Genomic DNA, 14,893 nt, shown 5'->3' with positions numbered 1-14,893 from the left:
ACTGGTGGGAATATACACAACAATGGAAAGGTAAGCATAGACTATGGACCAACTACTGTATGGGGTAATGTTCCTGCATGGATAGTTCCTGTGCCCAATGTGGACTTGAAGCTTCTAGAGAAGAAGAAAGAATGGAGTGAACGTAATGTGGTTTATATTGGATATTTGGTTCAAGATTATGTGAAGAGGAATTATTATAATTATATGCTATTATTCACTGACGGATCAAAAGATCCAGGGAGTAAACATACCTGAGTTTGATGTAGTTATATGTAAAAGAATTAATGATAAATTATCTGTATATTCAGCAGAAATGGTTGCTATTATTTTAGGGTTACAGTGGATAGAAGAGGTGAGGCCGGAGAGAGTTGTCATTTGTTCAGACTTCACTGCAGCCCTGTATAGTTTGAATTCCAAAACGACAGTAAGAGATGATCTATTGATTGAAATATGGACAAAAATGCTGAGAATACAAAGAGCTGGAGTTGATGTGCAATTTGTTTGAGTTGAGGGGAATGAGAAAGCAGACGAGATTGCAAAGACAGCGTTGAAATTAAAAGATGATAAAATAATGAAAGTTCCCTTTGGAGAAGGAGAGGCCAAATCATTAATTAGAAAAACAGTGAGTGACGTACGGAAGAAGAAGTGGGACACAGACACTAAAGGGAGACACTATTACAGCATACAGGAATCAATTAAGGTGAAGGGTTTCAAAGGGAAATGTAGAAGAGATGAAGTGTTTTTTCAAGATTAAGGTTTGGACATACTGGGTTAAAATCAACACTTTATTTAATGGCAAAATGTTTGTCTGATAAATGTGAGGTTTGTAATGTTCCTGAAAATGTCGAGCATGTCATCATGAAGTTTGCAAATATGATTCTGAAGATATATGAATTCGGACGGGGATAAAATTTAGAAGGGATTTTAGGGATGAGTGAGGAAAAAAGGGAGTGCTGCAAAGCTCTCTTTAATTTTCTCAAATCTGCTGGATTAGACCATAACATATAGTCTTTTTATAGTATTTTTATTTATTTGTTTTTTGATTGTTTGTTTTGTTTTATTGAGTTTTCTATTTATTTATTTATTTACCTTTTGGATACACTGAACCTGTAACCTGAAGTACTAACACCTTGATATTACACACTCCGGTACAGTTGGTGGCGGTATGCAACTGAACAAGTTGGTTGCGACCCGCCATAAAACCCAGAGAAGAAGGAGAAGAAGCAGAAGTGCGACATCCGAAAAAAAACCCCGCTTTGGCAGAGAAATGGTATCGTCCAAAGATGGCAGCCTCCGTGTGGAAGCGATGTGTGACTGCAGCAGTCAAAGTTAAATGTTTCTCTCTGTCCTCAGGTAAACACATCTTATATAGTTGTATTTTTAATTGTATTTATTTGTTTAACGTCTATTTCTTTGGACTTCATTGTCGTTATTTGGATATTTAGGCAGGAAGAGACAAATGTCCCCAGTCCATGTCATTAGCTAACTGTATTGTAACAATAACCGGATACCTGCAAAACGAGGTTTTAACACGTCTTTTCTGTCGTGAATGTTTCTTAAAGTAATATTAAATAACTTATACATACCATGTGATATTTGTATCTACATGATTTGGTTGACCGTCTTTGCAGCCAGAAGATGGTTGCTCTCAGCAGCGTACACAGACACCAAAGTGTGGGAGGCCAGAGAGAAAGATCCTCAGAACCTGGGTAAGAGTTAAAACTGCTTATGCAAATTTTCTCATATCACATTTAACCAGGTAATAACAACCAGAGTGTCCAACGTGGATGGAGGTCAGGATTTTAGCATTTTCCAGGGGGACTGTATGTTGTCACAGAGTCTACATACAGTATGTCAGTTTTCTAAAATGTAATCCATATTTTTATTACATTTAATTTTAATGAAGAAGAGCCTAGGCTGTAATCCCTTCCATGTTCTCCCTGTGTCCGGCAGGGTTTCCTCCCAAACAGAGACTTTAAATTGGTCATATTTATGTCCATACATGTTATAGACTGACCACTTGGTAGGATATACTTCTGCACATGTAACAGAAGGCTGCAGAGGTTACACCGGTTGTGTCTTCCAAATTCGGGACACATTTCTGTGCCTCATGCAATGATTTTAGGTTTAAAGTTTGAATTGTAAAAGAGGCTGCCCCTAAATTGTGAGTGCTATAATTTATGGCTGGATATCAATGTTCTGTACATTTTGGGTACTTACTGAAATGCATCATATTGATGAGTATTGATAATTGTCAAGTACTGAAAGTTGCCATTGAATTCCAGATAATTTCTGATTTTATTTTATTTTTATTTTTTTTTAAATCATAATTTTGAGGAATTTGGAATTGTTGTATTTTCAGGTAAAATTCTGATAAGGTGCAGCATTGTAATGTCAGATTAATGTGTTATGACAAAATGAAACACTAGTCAAGCTTGTTTTGTTGTACAGAAAATTACTTTTTATATTCCCTCCATTTTTTTATATTCCTTCATTGAATTAGTGAAAGTATTGTTAATGCACTGTTATCAAACATTTTCAAACAATACCTAGCCCTGTTACGGTATAATCACCAGTTAACACTTGAGATGAGATGTGACATGTAGCTGACGTATATCCACATCCGGCATGCAACCAGTCCAGCACCACATGTAACGGTGTGTACACTCGATCAGCACAGGGTGGCAGTGTAACACCACAGCATCACGGTGCACTGATTCATAACTGTTAGAAAGTGCAGATGTTATTGGACACAGCCTACCATGACTTACATGAAGTTAATATCAGGAAAGTTTTTAAAAGCTACAAATGGATCACAGTTGGAGATGAAGCATTTGATGACACAATAATAATACATTTTATTTGGTACTTTTTTTTATCTCCTTGTATCACATTGGCGTGTCATCCTGTAAAAGACATTCTCAATAGTTTATCACATGATAAACTGTATAATAGTCTTGTTGATGATGTTTTTCTTTACTTGCAGCTGTTCTGGCCATCAATATGGAAAGGACATATGATAGGAATCTCCCAGTTAGCTCTCTGACTGTGTCACGGGTAAGCTGGATATAGATTGAAATAGCTAATCTGTTTCATGATAAACCCAGTCACTGATAAATAACAATAAATAAGTTTGAATTTGATGTCAGTGGGGACAAAGTCCTACTATTTATATTTTTTGTTTGTGTTTCAGTTTGTTGACAACATTTCATCTCGAGAGGAAGTTGATCAAGCAGAGTACTACCTTTACAAGTGAGAGGAATCATCTGTCTGTATCAGGTTCTTCGTTTTATGTGTCAGATATCTTCTGCTCCTGTGGTTTTGTGTGGTACCAACTTTTGTGCTTTTCTTGGAATGAATTGTCTGTTTGGTTTGTCTGTTTTGGTTTATATTCAGTCACATGCTTTTCTTTGTTCGGGGCAACTCCAGACCTTTCCTGTTTACCCCTTCCTCTGGAATCTGCACCCATTCTTGGGATTACAACATTTAGTATATTTCCCAATCACGCTCTTGTTCAGGTCACATTCATTCTCATTATTGGGTGAGGGTTAAATACATTTCTTTACACTTTGGGAAGTCTCTGAATATTAATAATTATTGTTAATGCATTCAATTTCAGTTATTAGTGCTGATTCTTCATTATTAAGTTGTCAAATTTGCTCTTTGAACTGAAATTGTTTACCACAGACTGGTGACATTCAAATGTGATCGCATGTCATTTCTTCTCTTCCTCACATCCTTCCTGTTATTACATCTTGCACGTTAATAAAGTGGAACTGTGATGGATGTTAAAAAAATAAGCACGCCATGTGGTGTTGTTTTTTTTCTTTTGATCCCTCCAGGTTTCGTCACAGTCCAAACTGTTGGTACCTGAGAGACTGGACCATTCACGATTGGATCAGACAGTGTCTAAAATACGGGGCCAGGGAGAAAGCCCTGCACACACTTAAAAACAAGGTACACATTATAATCCCTCTATTTATTCTTAAAACAACAAACTAGACACATGCTCATAGCACTCTTTGGTCAATGTAAAGGAGATCCATCTTTATAATCAGAAAGGAAATCTGATCAAAGTCTCCTGATGAGGGCTGACAGATGGAGTTATCTGGCAGTGTGAGTGATCACAGATCCAAACATAACCATCCAGATGCATTTTCAATATCAATCTGAGTAGCACAAATAACGTCAAACATGTTTTAAATTTTCAGCGCAGCATGTGTACGGTTCCTGGAAAGAGTTGTAGGATCTGCGAATCATTGACTTATTCTGAAAGCAAAGACGTCCATAGCCAATGACATGTTCACACGTAACACGGTGTAACACGGTGTAACACGGTGTAACACGGAGCGGGCTCTGTCAGTATAGCCACATCTGTTTGTTGTTTTGATTGGTATCATATTACTGTGAGATTAGAGGTCTCATTGCATTAGGAAGCAGCAGTTTTAGTATTGTGTGTGATGTGCAGCATCTCTACCAAATCATGTAGGGTAAACACTCAATGGATAAATGGAAAATATGATGCTATACATGTGATGCAAATATTGTGTGTGTGTGTGTGTGTGTGTGTGTGTGTGTGTGTGTGTGTGTACGCAGGTCCAGTATGGAATATTCCCAGATGACTTCACATTTAACCTGCTCATAGATTCTTACATTAAAGATGGAGACTTTAAAAGTAAGGCTTATTTAAAGCATGTTTTCAATCAACATTCAGGCACTGAAATAAAGCACACCAGCAGGTTTCCAAACACATTCTTGTTGATTTTGAATAGTGCCAGGAGTGGGAACAGGCTGCCTGTCAAATCACCGAAATCAGATTTTAAACATTTCTTTCCTTGTTTGTAAGAGACGGAGGTAAAGGGGAAGCCTGATTATGTTTTCTGTAATAACATTAGAATGTAAACAATACATTGTTTTTCAACAAGTGAAGGCACACAGCTGGTATTACAATGTTTTCAGTTGTATGTTGAAGTTTTGATTACATTTGAAAAACTTATGATTTCAGAGTTTGTTTAGCGCTTCTATACTGTATAACTTAAGTTTTGCAACTCAAATCAGATGTTTCATTTATTTTAAGGATGCATCTGACAGTATTCAGCTTGGGGCTGGGTGCCACAGACAGGGTAGAGAAGTAGGGATGTAAGGGAGAGATGGACTGAGGAGTGTGTGTGTATAAAGTGTAATGGCAATAAGTGCCTGTTTTTATGCACATTTTCAACAAGAAATTGAAATATTGCATTGTGTTTTTAGGCTAAGCAAGGCAAAAATATTGGCACATGAAATCATCAGAGAGTGAACCAATAAGAGACTGTAACATTCCTCGAATAATACATGAAAAAACTTTAATATTATTCACATTTTTTTTTTTTTTTTAATTGCATCGTCTCTTGCACTCTCTTCTTCTGCAATGGTTAAATGGCATCCGGCTGGAAAATTAGCGCCAGCAGCTGTTCAGCATCTTGATGAACCAACTCCTAATATTCTCATAGCAGTATGAAAATGTGCATTCATTTAAATTTCCGTTTGTTTTTCTGTAAATTAAAATTTACTCTACATTTGGCCTATTGTTTATTTTGGTCTTTTCATTGGATTTGTTGATAAGAAAAACGTAGAAAAACACCAGACTTATCCTTTTAACTTTACAAGAGGTGGCTAAGATTGCACTGCAAACCCATTGATTCAAAAATCATGTTGAATTCTTGTGATTTTAAAAATTTCTGTTCTTACTCTTAGCCTGCCATCTCATTCAATGTTATGATCTCTAAGAAGTCCCTATGTTTGCTATAAGTTTAGCAAAAATACTTTTCATCTGACTTATCTGTAAAAGTATTTACGGTAGCAGCCTTATAAAAATAATCAGAGGATGATAACATTCATTATAGAAAGAAAAATACAAAAGTGTCATGTAAAACATGACCTCATGTCTTTATTGTGATTGTGCAGGTGCCTGCTCGGTGGTTGAAGAAGTAATGCTTCAGGAGGCCTTCGACCTTCCCTCCACGCAGATCCTGTCTCTGCACGCTCTGGGTAGTTACATAGCATCCAGACCACAACTCGCTGTGAGTGAAACAGCCCAGAATATTCTTAGAGTTGGAAATACAGTAGTTTAGGTTAGGCACTACAGTGAAGTTGTACTATGAGACTGTGCTCTATGCTACATATTCATTTAGGAGAAATGGATGCCTGTAACTCGTTAACATGTGAATGTTGCAGCAGGACTAACTAACATGCTGTGTTCAGTTGTCAGAGGAGCGGGCATTGGGAGCATCACTGCTTATCTGTGGACTGAAGCAAGATAGCACTGTTGGGCTCAGCGCCCAGCTACTTGGCAATGCTCTCCTAGGTCTGTCTTTAAGTTTCTTCCCCACACATTGTTGGACTCTTTATTTTCAAGGTGATTAATTCATCCTGTGCTTTTTCGTCAGACTGTTTGTCTCATTAATTCTACTCCTCCTCCTTCCCCCATCCAGGCAAGGTAGAGATGTTAAAGGGCATACATGCCGTGTTCAAGGGGATGCCTCTCTTCTGGGGTTGTGGGTATCTGGACCGAGCACTGGCTGTCATGGAGAGAGTGGCTGCTGCTTCTGGTGATGTCAAGCTGTCCAAGTACACAGTAAGGACTGAGGAATTCAAAGGAGTATTTCATTTTGTGTGCGTGTGTGAGTGTAGTCATCTTACACAAAATATGGTTATATGTTTTTATTTTGTTTATTTAATGTAAAGGTGTACAGACAGCTGTGGGTTGCCAGGTATGGGCAACTTTTATTTTGGTCATAACTGAGGTTGCTATTGGATATACACTCAGTGACCACTTTATTAGGTACACTTATAAAATCTAATGCAGTCCAATACAACATAAATTTACAAAGAGAATAATGTTTTGATTGACACTGTTAGAAGTATAAATTCAACTATATGTTTATATTGAGGATGACAGTATGATTAGCTTGGTATCATATAATGATAAGATATAAAAAGGTAAAAATGCCCATAGTGGCAAATATTGACATTATTGGCGTATAAGAGATCGTTTCTGCTTTCAGTTATAATCATTAAGTCACAGAAGGCTGGCGACTCAATATTCAGCTCCACAGAAATCCCTGGCATCATGTTGCCTTAAATTGACACAATCCCACTATAGTGAGGTTTGTAGCTTCTAAATTTGGGGTAAAGAAGAGCGCTGGTATCAGGTCACTTACTCAGTATCAGCAGATGACCTGAGTTGAGTTATTGGAATCTGTGTCAGGAGAATAAAAGTTGGACTATATCATATCACATGACAACATGAAACCACAGTGACTTTAGAAAAGATAAATGTAAATTTTTTTCTCTTTTTTGATTGAAATAGGCTCCTGGTTGTAGTCTTTGTGCTCATTTCTGGTTAGCAGGTTCCTGCATGTGGCCACCTCCTCTAAGACAAATAAATTTACAGTGTGGGCACAATATAACAATCACACACATGACAGACAACAAACACTGCACAACACTGTACAGCATTGATAATACAAGTACAAGATATAGAAATATAACAAACCCAAGGTGCCAGACTGGATTACTCTCTGCACTCATTTGGACTTTTGCTATCGGTCTACTCCACTTACTGTGGGTGTGACTAGAGACAGTTGTTACTCTCCAGGTGGGGTGGATGATAAAGACGGTCTTCATCTGCTGAGATGGAACACACACACACGCGCTGTCATATTGTTGTTATTTTTACATATATGCACAAATGCACAGTCGGGCGTAGCGCCCCTAATCCGGTCTGTGCTGTCCAGTTCAATAGTTCAGCTTTGTTCACGTCTAATGAGATTTTGAAGAGCCTGCAGCAGTGAGGATGTCTGTAAGAATCACAGCAACGGGGACTAAATGGCTTGTGTCTGACAGCGGCGCAGCCATAATGTAGACAGAGCAGATAACACAGCAGGACAGAGAGGAAATATTACATCCCAAATGAAGGTGGTGGCGTCTGCCGCCTCAGGTAATAGTTAATCTTACCTCTTCCTAAGATTAGGAGGTGAGTTGCCAATTGAGGTGTTCAGCCTCCATTATCATTAAGTTTGTTGTTGTGTAATCTTTGGATGAGGAACTGCATCTTCTTACAAAGTTGAAAATATAAAAATTTTACGTTTTAATAAAAACAGTGGCAGGTGTTTCAGAACATTATATTGATTTGGCAAACATAATAACAAAAAAGAACGTGGGGGGGGAGAAGTGTCCTTGACCTTATTATTTTTTTTCCATTATCCTTCAGCTGGACTACGTGAATGACTTGCTGCAGGAACTGTGTTCTACCTCAGACACTGATTCCTCTGGAGAGGAGTCAGCAGGTGACGAGGACAAGAAGGAAGACACTGTAGATGAAGATGATCAGGCCGAGCGGGCTAGGCTACCTCAGTATGCCAGCAGATTCAAGGTGAGTCGGTGTCGTGTGCGACAGGTGTGCTTTTGTTTGTAGTTGCAACTGAATTTACATGAGTTTTTCTTGTCAGGGCAAGCCAGCAGACCGTGTTTCCTGTCATGACTGGGGCTATTGCTCAGAATTTTCTCAGGAAAATCCAGTTGGACAGAACAATAAGTTTTTTTTTTTTTTATTGATTCTTTTGAATTGAGTGTTTACATAACACACAATCAAGAAAGCGATTTAAAACAGTCTTAGCTAAATAACCAAGAATAATAAATAAAAAGATAATAAATTATCTATCTGTAGCAAGTATCTAAAAATAGGGGTCTGCTTTTGACAATGGCTTGCATCAGTAATGTTTAAGACACAGTGCATCAATGTTACCTTTTCTGGAGATAAGACTTTAGGACTACAGCAGTGTTCATGCCTGTGAGCTCCTCCATGCTCCTTTTCACTGATATTGTTTTGTCAGTTTAAGATTATATCCTGCATTGCTCTGTTGTCAAATACAGAGGGAGGCTTTTTTTCCCTTCTTTTTTAAATAAATGGGAATTTAATGAATCGACTGAGATATGGTTTGATTAGCAGCTCTCTAGTCGATGATACTAATTAATTAATTTAAGGGGGCTGTGCGTTTTACCACACTTCTATTATTACTACTACTGCTGACAAATATAAAATATTGAACACATTTCTTTCCTCATGGATCTTTTTCAGTCATGTTTACTAGCTTGCAGTATTCTTCTTTCTTTGCCTTTGTTGGCCCAGTAGTGGTGTTTCTTGACGTGTTGCCACCACCTGTTGATCAGTTGAATATCACGTCTGCTGCGTGCGCACGTGCACAAGAGTGAACTAACAGGGTCCCACTCATAAAAACATTGCTCTGTTGTGGTAATAGTACTCAAAAGCTCCACAGGGAACCTTTTTCAACTTGTGACTAGTTTTACTGATCAGGTTAGTATCTTTAATATCAGATGCCGGCCAGTCAGTGTGGTCTGTTGTGGGTCTACCTGAACTACAGCTGTATTAAACCGACTACAAAAAAATGTAATTCAGTGTCTGCCAAACACAGCATATATAGATGCATATGTCTAAAAACAAAGTTAAATAAATAACTTATCAGTTTTGTGGTTCACAGCAGTTATATGTTTATGTATTTAATAAGTCGAGTGTGGCAGTCAAGCTTGATTGGACCTTTTAAGATCTGAACTTCTCAAGGCCACAGAGCTGGCCAGCTGTGTCACTAATTACCAGAAGTAGCACTCTTTTTAAGGGCTTTTATAAGCACTAGTTTCTAAAAATGAAATCTGTACAGATCAGAACATCTAAACCTTAATGTGTTTTATAGACTGTGAAGCTTGAGCTTTTTTGAAATGTATTGAAAAGAGTTCACCGGTTTGGAGGGTTTCATACAAGTCCTTTAAATGACGTGATGAGGTCACTGTTGGGCGCGTCACCGTCTTTGTTTCCCTGCATTTTCAGGAACTGAGCAGGCAGCTGGAGTCTCTGGGTAAAGTGGACTCTGCCTCCTTCCAGGATTTAGTTACCACTCTTGCCCAGCAGAACCTGGCGGCTGCAGAAAAACCCGACTTGGAGCAGTACGAGAGCCGGATGCAGGCATGGGAGGCTGAGAAGAGGCAGCTGATTCAGAGAGAGAAAGCAATGAGGGAGAAGGCCGAGCAGGAGAAACAGGAGCGGTTAGCTTCAAAGGCTGCAGCCCAGCAGGCATAGAGACTCTTAAGATGGAGTTGAATGAAGATCACTAAACTGTCTATTGAGTACGTACATTCAAATTGTATATACTTAGGATATAACATACGCCTCAAATTGTGAAATATCAACATTACATCTGCTTGTGTCATTAGTTACTTTTGTAATTCAATTATTGTGTTCTTATGTAATTAAGTGTTGCTCTGTTTTTATAGAATTAAGAGCGGCAAATATAAATATATTGTCAAGATAAGGTTTCATTTGTATATGAAATTCTGTCTCTCATTTACCAATTTTCTGATTTGGACTACGGGGATGATATCATTATTGGAACTTATGCACACATCAATTGTTGAGCCTGATCATCGGTTGACCTCGTGAGCAAAAAAGGGTAAAGCTGGGGAAAGATCTTACCATCACATCCTCCCACTCCTCTGTGTGTGTGTGTGTGTGTGTGTGTGTGTGTGTGTGTGAGAGAGAGAGAAGCATCTTTGGACGTTTTCTCACAGGGGATTGAAGGGGGGTATTGCACAGAAGAATTTGCTGATAGCCAATTTTTTGCATGGAAAGGAATGCATTTATGACCAGAAACCTTTCGTGTATTAGATCCTGAACAGTATAAATAGACACAGTGTACTTCAGTGTTTGTTAAAAAGTGAACCTCTCAACAGAGTGCAGCATCAGCTACTACAGCAAGAGCACACAATTAACTGGCTAATAGTTAACTGGCAAATAAAGGAAAGCGTGTTTAGACGCCACAGAAAGATAAGATAATAGATCTTTGGAGAAGAAAATGCTGTTGTGGTACTGCACGTAATGTGTTCATTCCACATTATGTTGCAGCTATTCAGTATTCAGAGCATGATCTTGGGAAACAGCTTGGTATGCAGTCTAGGATGAATGAGCAGCACGAAATGTTTAAAACAAGAACTATTGTGATGGCTCTTTGCTGCTTTTCTGAGAGCAGCTCCTCACTCATAGCCAGTGTGTCTTTTTATATAAGCATCAGAAATGCAATTTAGAGGTTAGAAAATAGCATTATTTATATTTAGTCCCTTCTGAATATCACAACATGGAGGTGTTGCTTCTATCCACCACCTGAAACTGAGCATGTAAGTTTTCCTTTTTGACCTTAAAAACAGCAACTCAGTCCAGGGTCAACGAAGTGGAGACTGACGCATCACTAAATTAAAACATAATATGTGACCCTTTCAGATAGAAGAGTAAGAGGTAATACGGTTTACACATGTGTCCTGGCACTGGATTAAAATGCTGTTTAAAAATGACGTAAAATGGCAAGTTTTTAATTTGAATTTCACGCAACAACACATACCTGAATTACAAAACATTAAGTGTCGCTAGCAAAGTTAGTGGAAGGTTAATAACATTTCCCAGTCATTCTTCACTGTATGAGAAGCATTGGTACTTGCTCTAAAACATTTCTCGATGCATGTAATGTCATTCTTACATTCTCAAGTTGGAAAAGTTAAATTTACATTTAGCTGACACTTTTATCCAAAGCGACTTACAATTGCTATACATGTCGCACGCCTCTGGAGTATGACGTGTTAAGCGTATTGCTCAGGGACACAATGGTCGATGGGTCACAGTGGGGGATTGAACCCGGGTCTCTCAAACCAAGAGCATGTGTTTTATCCATTGCGCCATTGCCACCCTATATTGAATATATTCTAAATAATCAAGGAATGAACACATATCCGGACTTAATGACCTATTCAAGGGTAGTGAGTCCCCACTTTTTTTTTCACCTCTCTTGTTTATTATATCATAAATTATACTTTGGTGTTCATTGTTTGCTTAAAATGAACTGAAAAATTGTATTGTGGAGAATCTATTCAGTCTAGGGATGTGTAGCATATCCATGCTGACAAAAGTTTAACATTTATATTTGTATGTGATCTAAGCAGCTTAGAACTAGCTCAAGGGGAAGTGACCCGGTGGGCTTCGAGAGGTTTTATAAATCCAGAGCACATAATGTAAAAACCAGACTAGGCATCTAATTAAGACCTGCGTTTATTTGTGTAGCCACACCAGGTCAGTAAAAAGGACAGGCATTTAATCTGGACTAGGCTTTAATTGAAGTTTTATGGTATTTGGAAGTTACGTCACAGCTTGTGATGCTACAGTGGCTTCCTATTCACATAGTTTACCGCTTTTGATTGAAGCCGCTATAGACGTTTCCCACACATTACTTCTTTGTCTTGTCTTTACTAGCTAAGACAAATCTTTAAGTTTTGTGTTAAACTAGCAAGTAGATACATGAATTTAAGAATGACTTTACACAGATGACATTTCACAACTTAATTAATTTATAAATAGCGGGCCCAACCTAATCCTGTTGTGCTGCTTTTGGCTGTATCACACGGCTCAACAAGTGATCAGCAGATCAAATCACTTGTTATGGAAATGTAGATGTTCGAACTTCCCATGATTTAGAGCACATCTTGGAGATCTCGACAGTTCATTCCTGACCTTGGAAACAGCTGATTCAAATAAACAAGCAATCTCAACTCAAGGTCAGTTTTCTCCAGAGCTTTTTGAGATTGTTTTGTCAAACTCCAGAAATGATGTCTTAAGTCCTGTCCCCTCAGGTTGACTGGAAGTTAACCCTGTGATTATTTATGATCATGGTCATTTGTTCCTGGTCACTGTAGTGTTTATCCAACACTAATCAAACCAAATTAAACCCAGTGCAACGCTAAGGCTCACTGATGTGTTAAATAGATGCATAGTTTTTGTGCAACAGTGGGAATCTATTGCATAGAGCAATAAGTTATAGCAGCACTTGAGTGGGAGTAGTATCATCAGTAGGGTTTTCATGGGATTTTAAGAAAAATGCATAATAACAACCTTATCCTTTAACTGCTTATTATTTAGTGGAGGCTTCGTCGCAATCTTTCCTCTTCTATTGACCATGGTTTAGGACAATATTGATGTATTGGTTTCATTTCATCAATTTCATTTGCTGATTTTTTAAAATGTTATTTGTACACACAATTCCATTTCACATTGTGTGGTGCAACTGCCCTTCTTGCTACATTAATAACAGTTAAGTGGTGAGTTGAACCTCCGGATAAGCCAAAATATGCATATGTAAATTTAATAAAGGAATGTGTCACTATCTTCTCAGTCTCCCAGCAATTAAGTCTTTCAAGTTATAGCAGCTTCCCTCTGAAGGCTGCAAAAGCTCATGCCATTATTTTCTGTGATTCGTATCTCCTACTTATGAAGCTTTAACCATGCAAAAGCCGTAGACAAATTAACTCTAATCTGTAATAGAAAATGAGTCATTCATCATCCTTTGTCAGGTTCTCGTCCTTCAGCTCAATGTAAAATCAGTGGTTTAAAAGTAACACGAGTTGTTTCCATTTCTTGCCGTTGTCAGAGATGGGTTTGTCATTTCAGGTGTTTGAGCAGGTGTCAAACAGGTGAGATGTGATGAGGGGGAAAAGTCAGGAAGTTTGACATCCACATCAATGGTTAGCTGATTCCCAGAGCCTTTTAAGTGTTTTGAAAGACCTGTGTGTGTTTTCGTGGACGGGGAGGGGAGGTTTGCTGGGGAACTGTGTCATGGATTTTTTGAGATATGTAAATATTACCGAATCTGCAAGAGGAAAGCGGAATGCATTAGACATTATCAGCCTGGATACAGAACAAATGCTACTGTACAAACCATTTATCTCTACCACCAAAACCTTTTTTGTAGATTAAAGACACTTCAGCTGGTAAAATGTATAATAAAGCCAGCATGTCATCATCTATTCTACTAGTGATTAGTTTAGTACGTACTGTCCACTCTAAACAGAACATTCTTCTAAAAGCCAGATTCACACATTTTTAACCACTTGTAGCAGAGGTTTTTATCTTCCCATGACTGCAGTTTATCCTTGTCATGTAAATACAAACCATGTTACGCTTTTCCCTCCTCTTTTTTTTGTTTTTTGTGTGTGATTTATATCAGAGAGGGGATACCACTGTGTCTGTCTTCTTCTGTCAAGCAGATTACAGGATAAGATGCCCCTGGTTGTGTTGCTCTTGGCCAGAGTCTTCAGCGAAAAATGTTTATTGATCTTTCATTATTCATCAAGGTCAGCATCTTCATATTTAACATTTTAAAGAGATAAGTGAAAACAAATCAAATTTCATTTATCTGTCTGTTTGTTTTGAGGGTATACTTGGCTTTTCTGTGTCTGAAATTGGTGTATTGCTCACATATTAAACACTAATAAATCCGTCAGATGTGCAGCGGCAATTATAAATTTGATTTATTTGCTGTCTGATTCATTTTCCTGTTAATTTGTCATAATCAGCGGATTTACATAACCTTTTCCAGCTATTAAAATGTTTGCGTCAACGTTTCAATCAAAAACTTCCACCTTAAATCGTTTAGAAGGAAGTAATAGGATCAATTTGTGACTAATATATAAAAAATATCTCAACATGACATTGGGAGTTTACCCCTTACCATGTTACACTACAACAAATATTCCTAGCCTCTTTATACCTCATATATATATATGTATGTATATATATATATATATGTATGTATATATATATATATGTATGTATATATATATATATGTATGTATATATATATATATATGTATATATATATATGTGTGTATATATGTGTGTGTATATATATATATGTGTATGTATATGTGTGTATATATATATATATGTGTATGTGTGTGTATATATATATGTGTATATATGTGTGTATATATATATATATGTGTATGTATATGTATATATGTATGT

The 14,893-nt window shown here is 37.6% G+C and overlaps 1 protein-coding gene across 1 annotated transcript; it reads left to right on the top strand.

Annotated features, from left to right (window-relative positions):
• The first annotated feature begins 1,223 nt into the window (after positions 1 to 1,223).
• mrps27 (mitochondrial ribosomal protein S27) lies at positions 1,224 to 13,253 on the top strand. Its single transcript, XM_038704098.1, has 11 exons — positions 1,224 to 1,353; positions 1,632 to 1,709; positions 2,987 to 3,057; positions 3,194 to 3,252; positions 3,843 to 3,957; positions 4,597 to 4,675; positions 5,944 to 6,059; positions 6,241 to 6,343; positions 6,471 to 6,613; positions 8,252 to 8,413; positions 9,884 to 13,253. The coding sequence occupies exons 1-11, from the start codon at positions 1,284 to 1,286 to the stop codon at positions 10,130 to 10,132; spliced, it is 1,245 nt and encodes a 414-aa protein (XP_038560026.1). The 5' UTR covers positions 1,224 to 1,283; the 3' UTR covers positions 10,133 to 13,253.
• The last annotated feature ends 1,640 nt before the right edge of the window (positions 13,254 to 14,893 follow it).

This window comes from Micropterus salmoides, unplaced genomic scaffold (genome assembly GCF_014851395.1).
Source record: "Micropterus salmoides isolate LMB-PRFRI ecotype aquatic unplaced genomic scaffold, ASM1485139v1 Ms_hic_scaffold_7, whole genome shotgun sequence".
In the NCBI taxonomy this organism is placed as follows: domain Eukaryota; kingdom Metazoa; phylum Chordata; class Actinopteri; order Centrarchiformes; family Centrarchidae; genus Micropterus; species Micropterus salmoides.
Note: the sequence above shows the minus strand (reverse complement) of the source record. Positions and strands in the feature narration are given on the sequence as shown.

What these genes read in the sequence shown, in the direction of transcription:
- mrps27 (XM_038704098.1), top strand. Translation starts at nt 1,284, where the DNA reads ATGGCAGCCTCCGTGTGGAAGCGATGTGTGACTGCAGCAGTCAAAGTT. An exon ending in GCAGAGTACTACCTTTACAA is followed by an intron (nt 3,253 to 3,842) that starts GTGAGAGGAATC and finishes TGATCCCTCCAG; the next exon opens with GTTTCGTCACAGTCCAAACT. An exon ending in TGCACACACTTAAAAACAAG is followed by an intron (nt 3,958 to 4,596) that starts GTACACATTATA and finishes GTGTGTACGCAG; the next exon opens with GTCCAGTATGGAATATTCCC.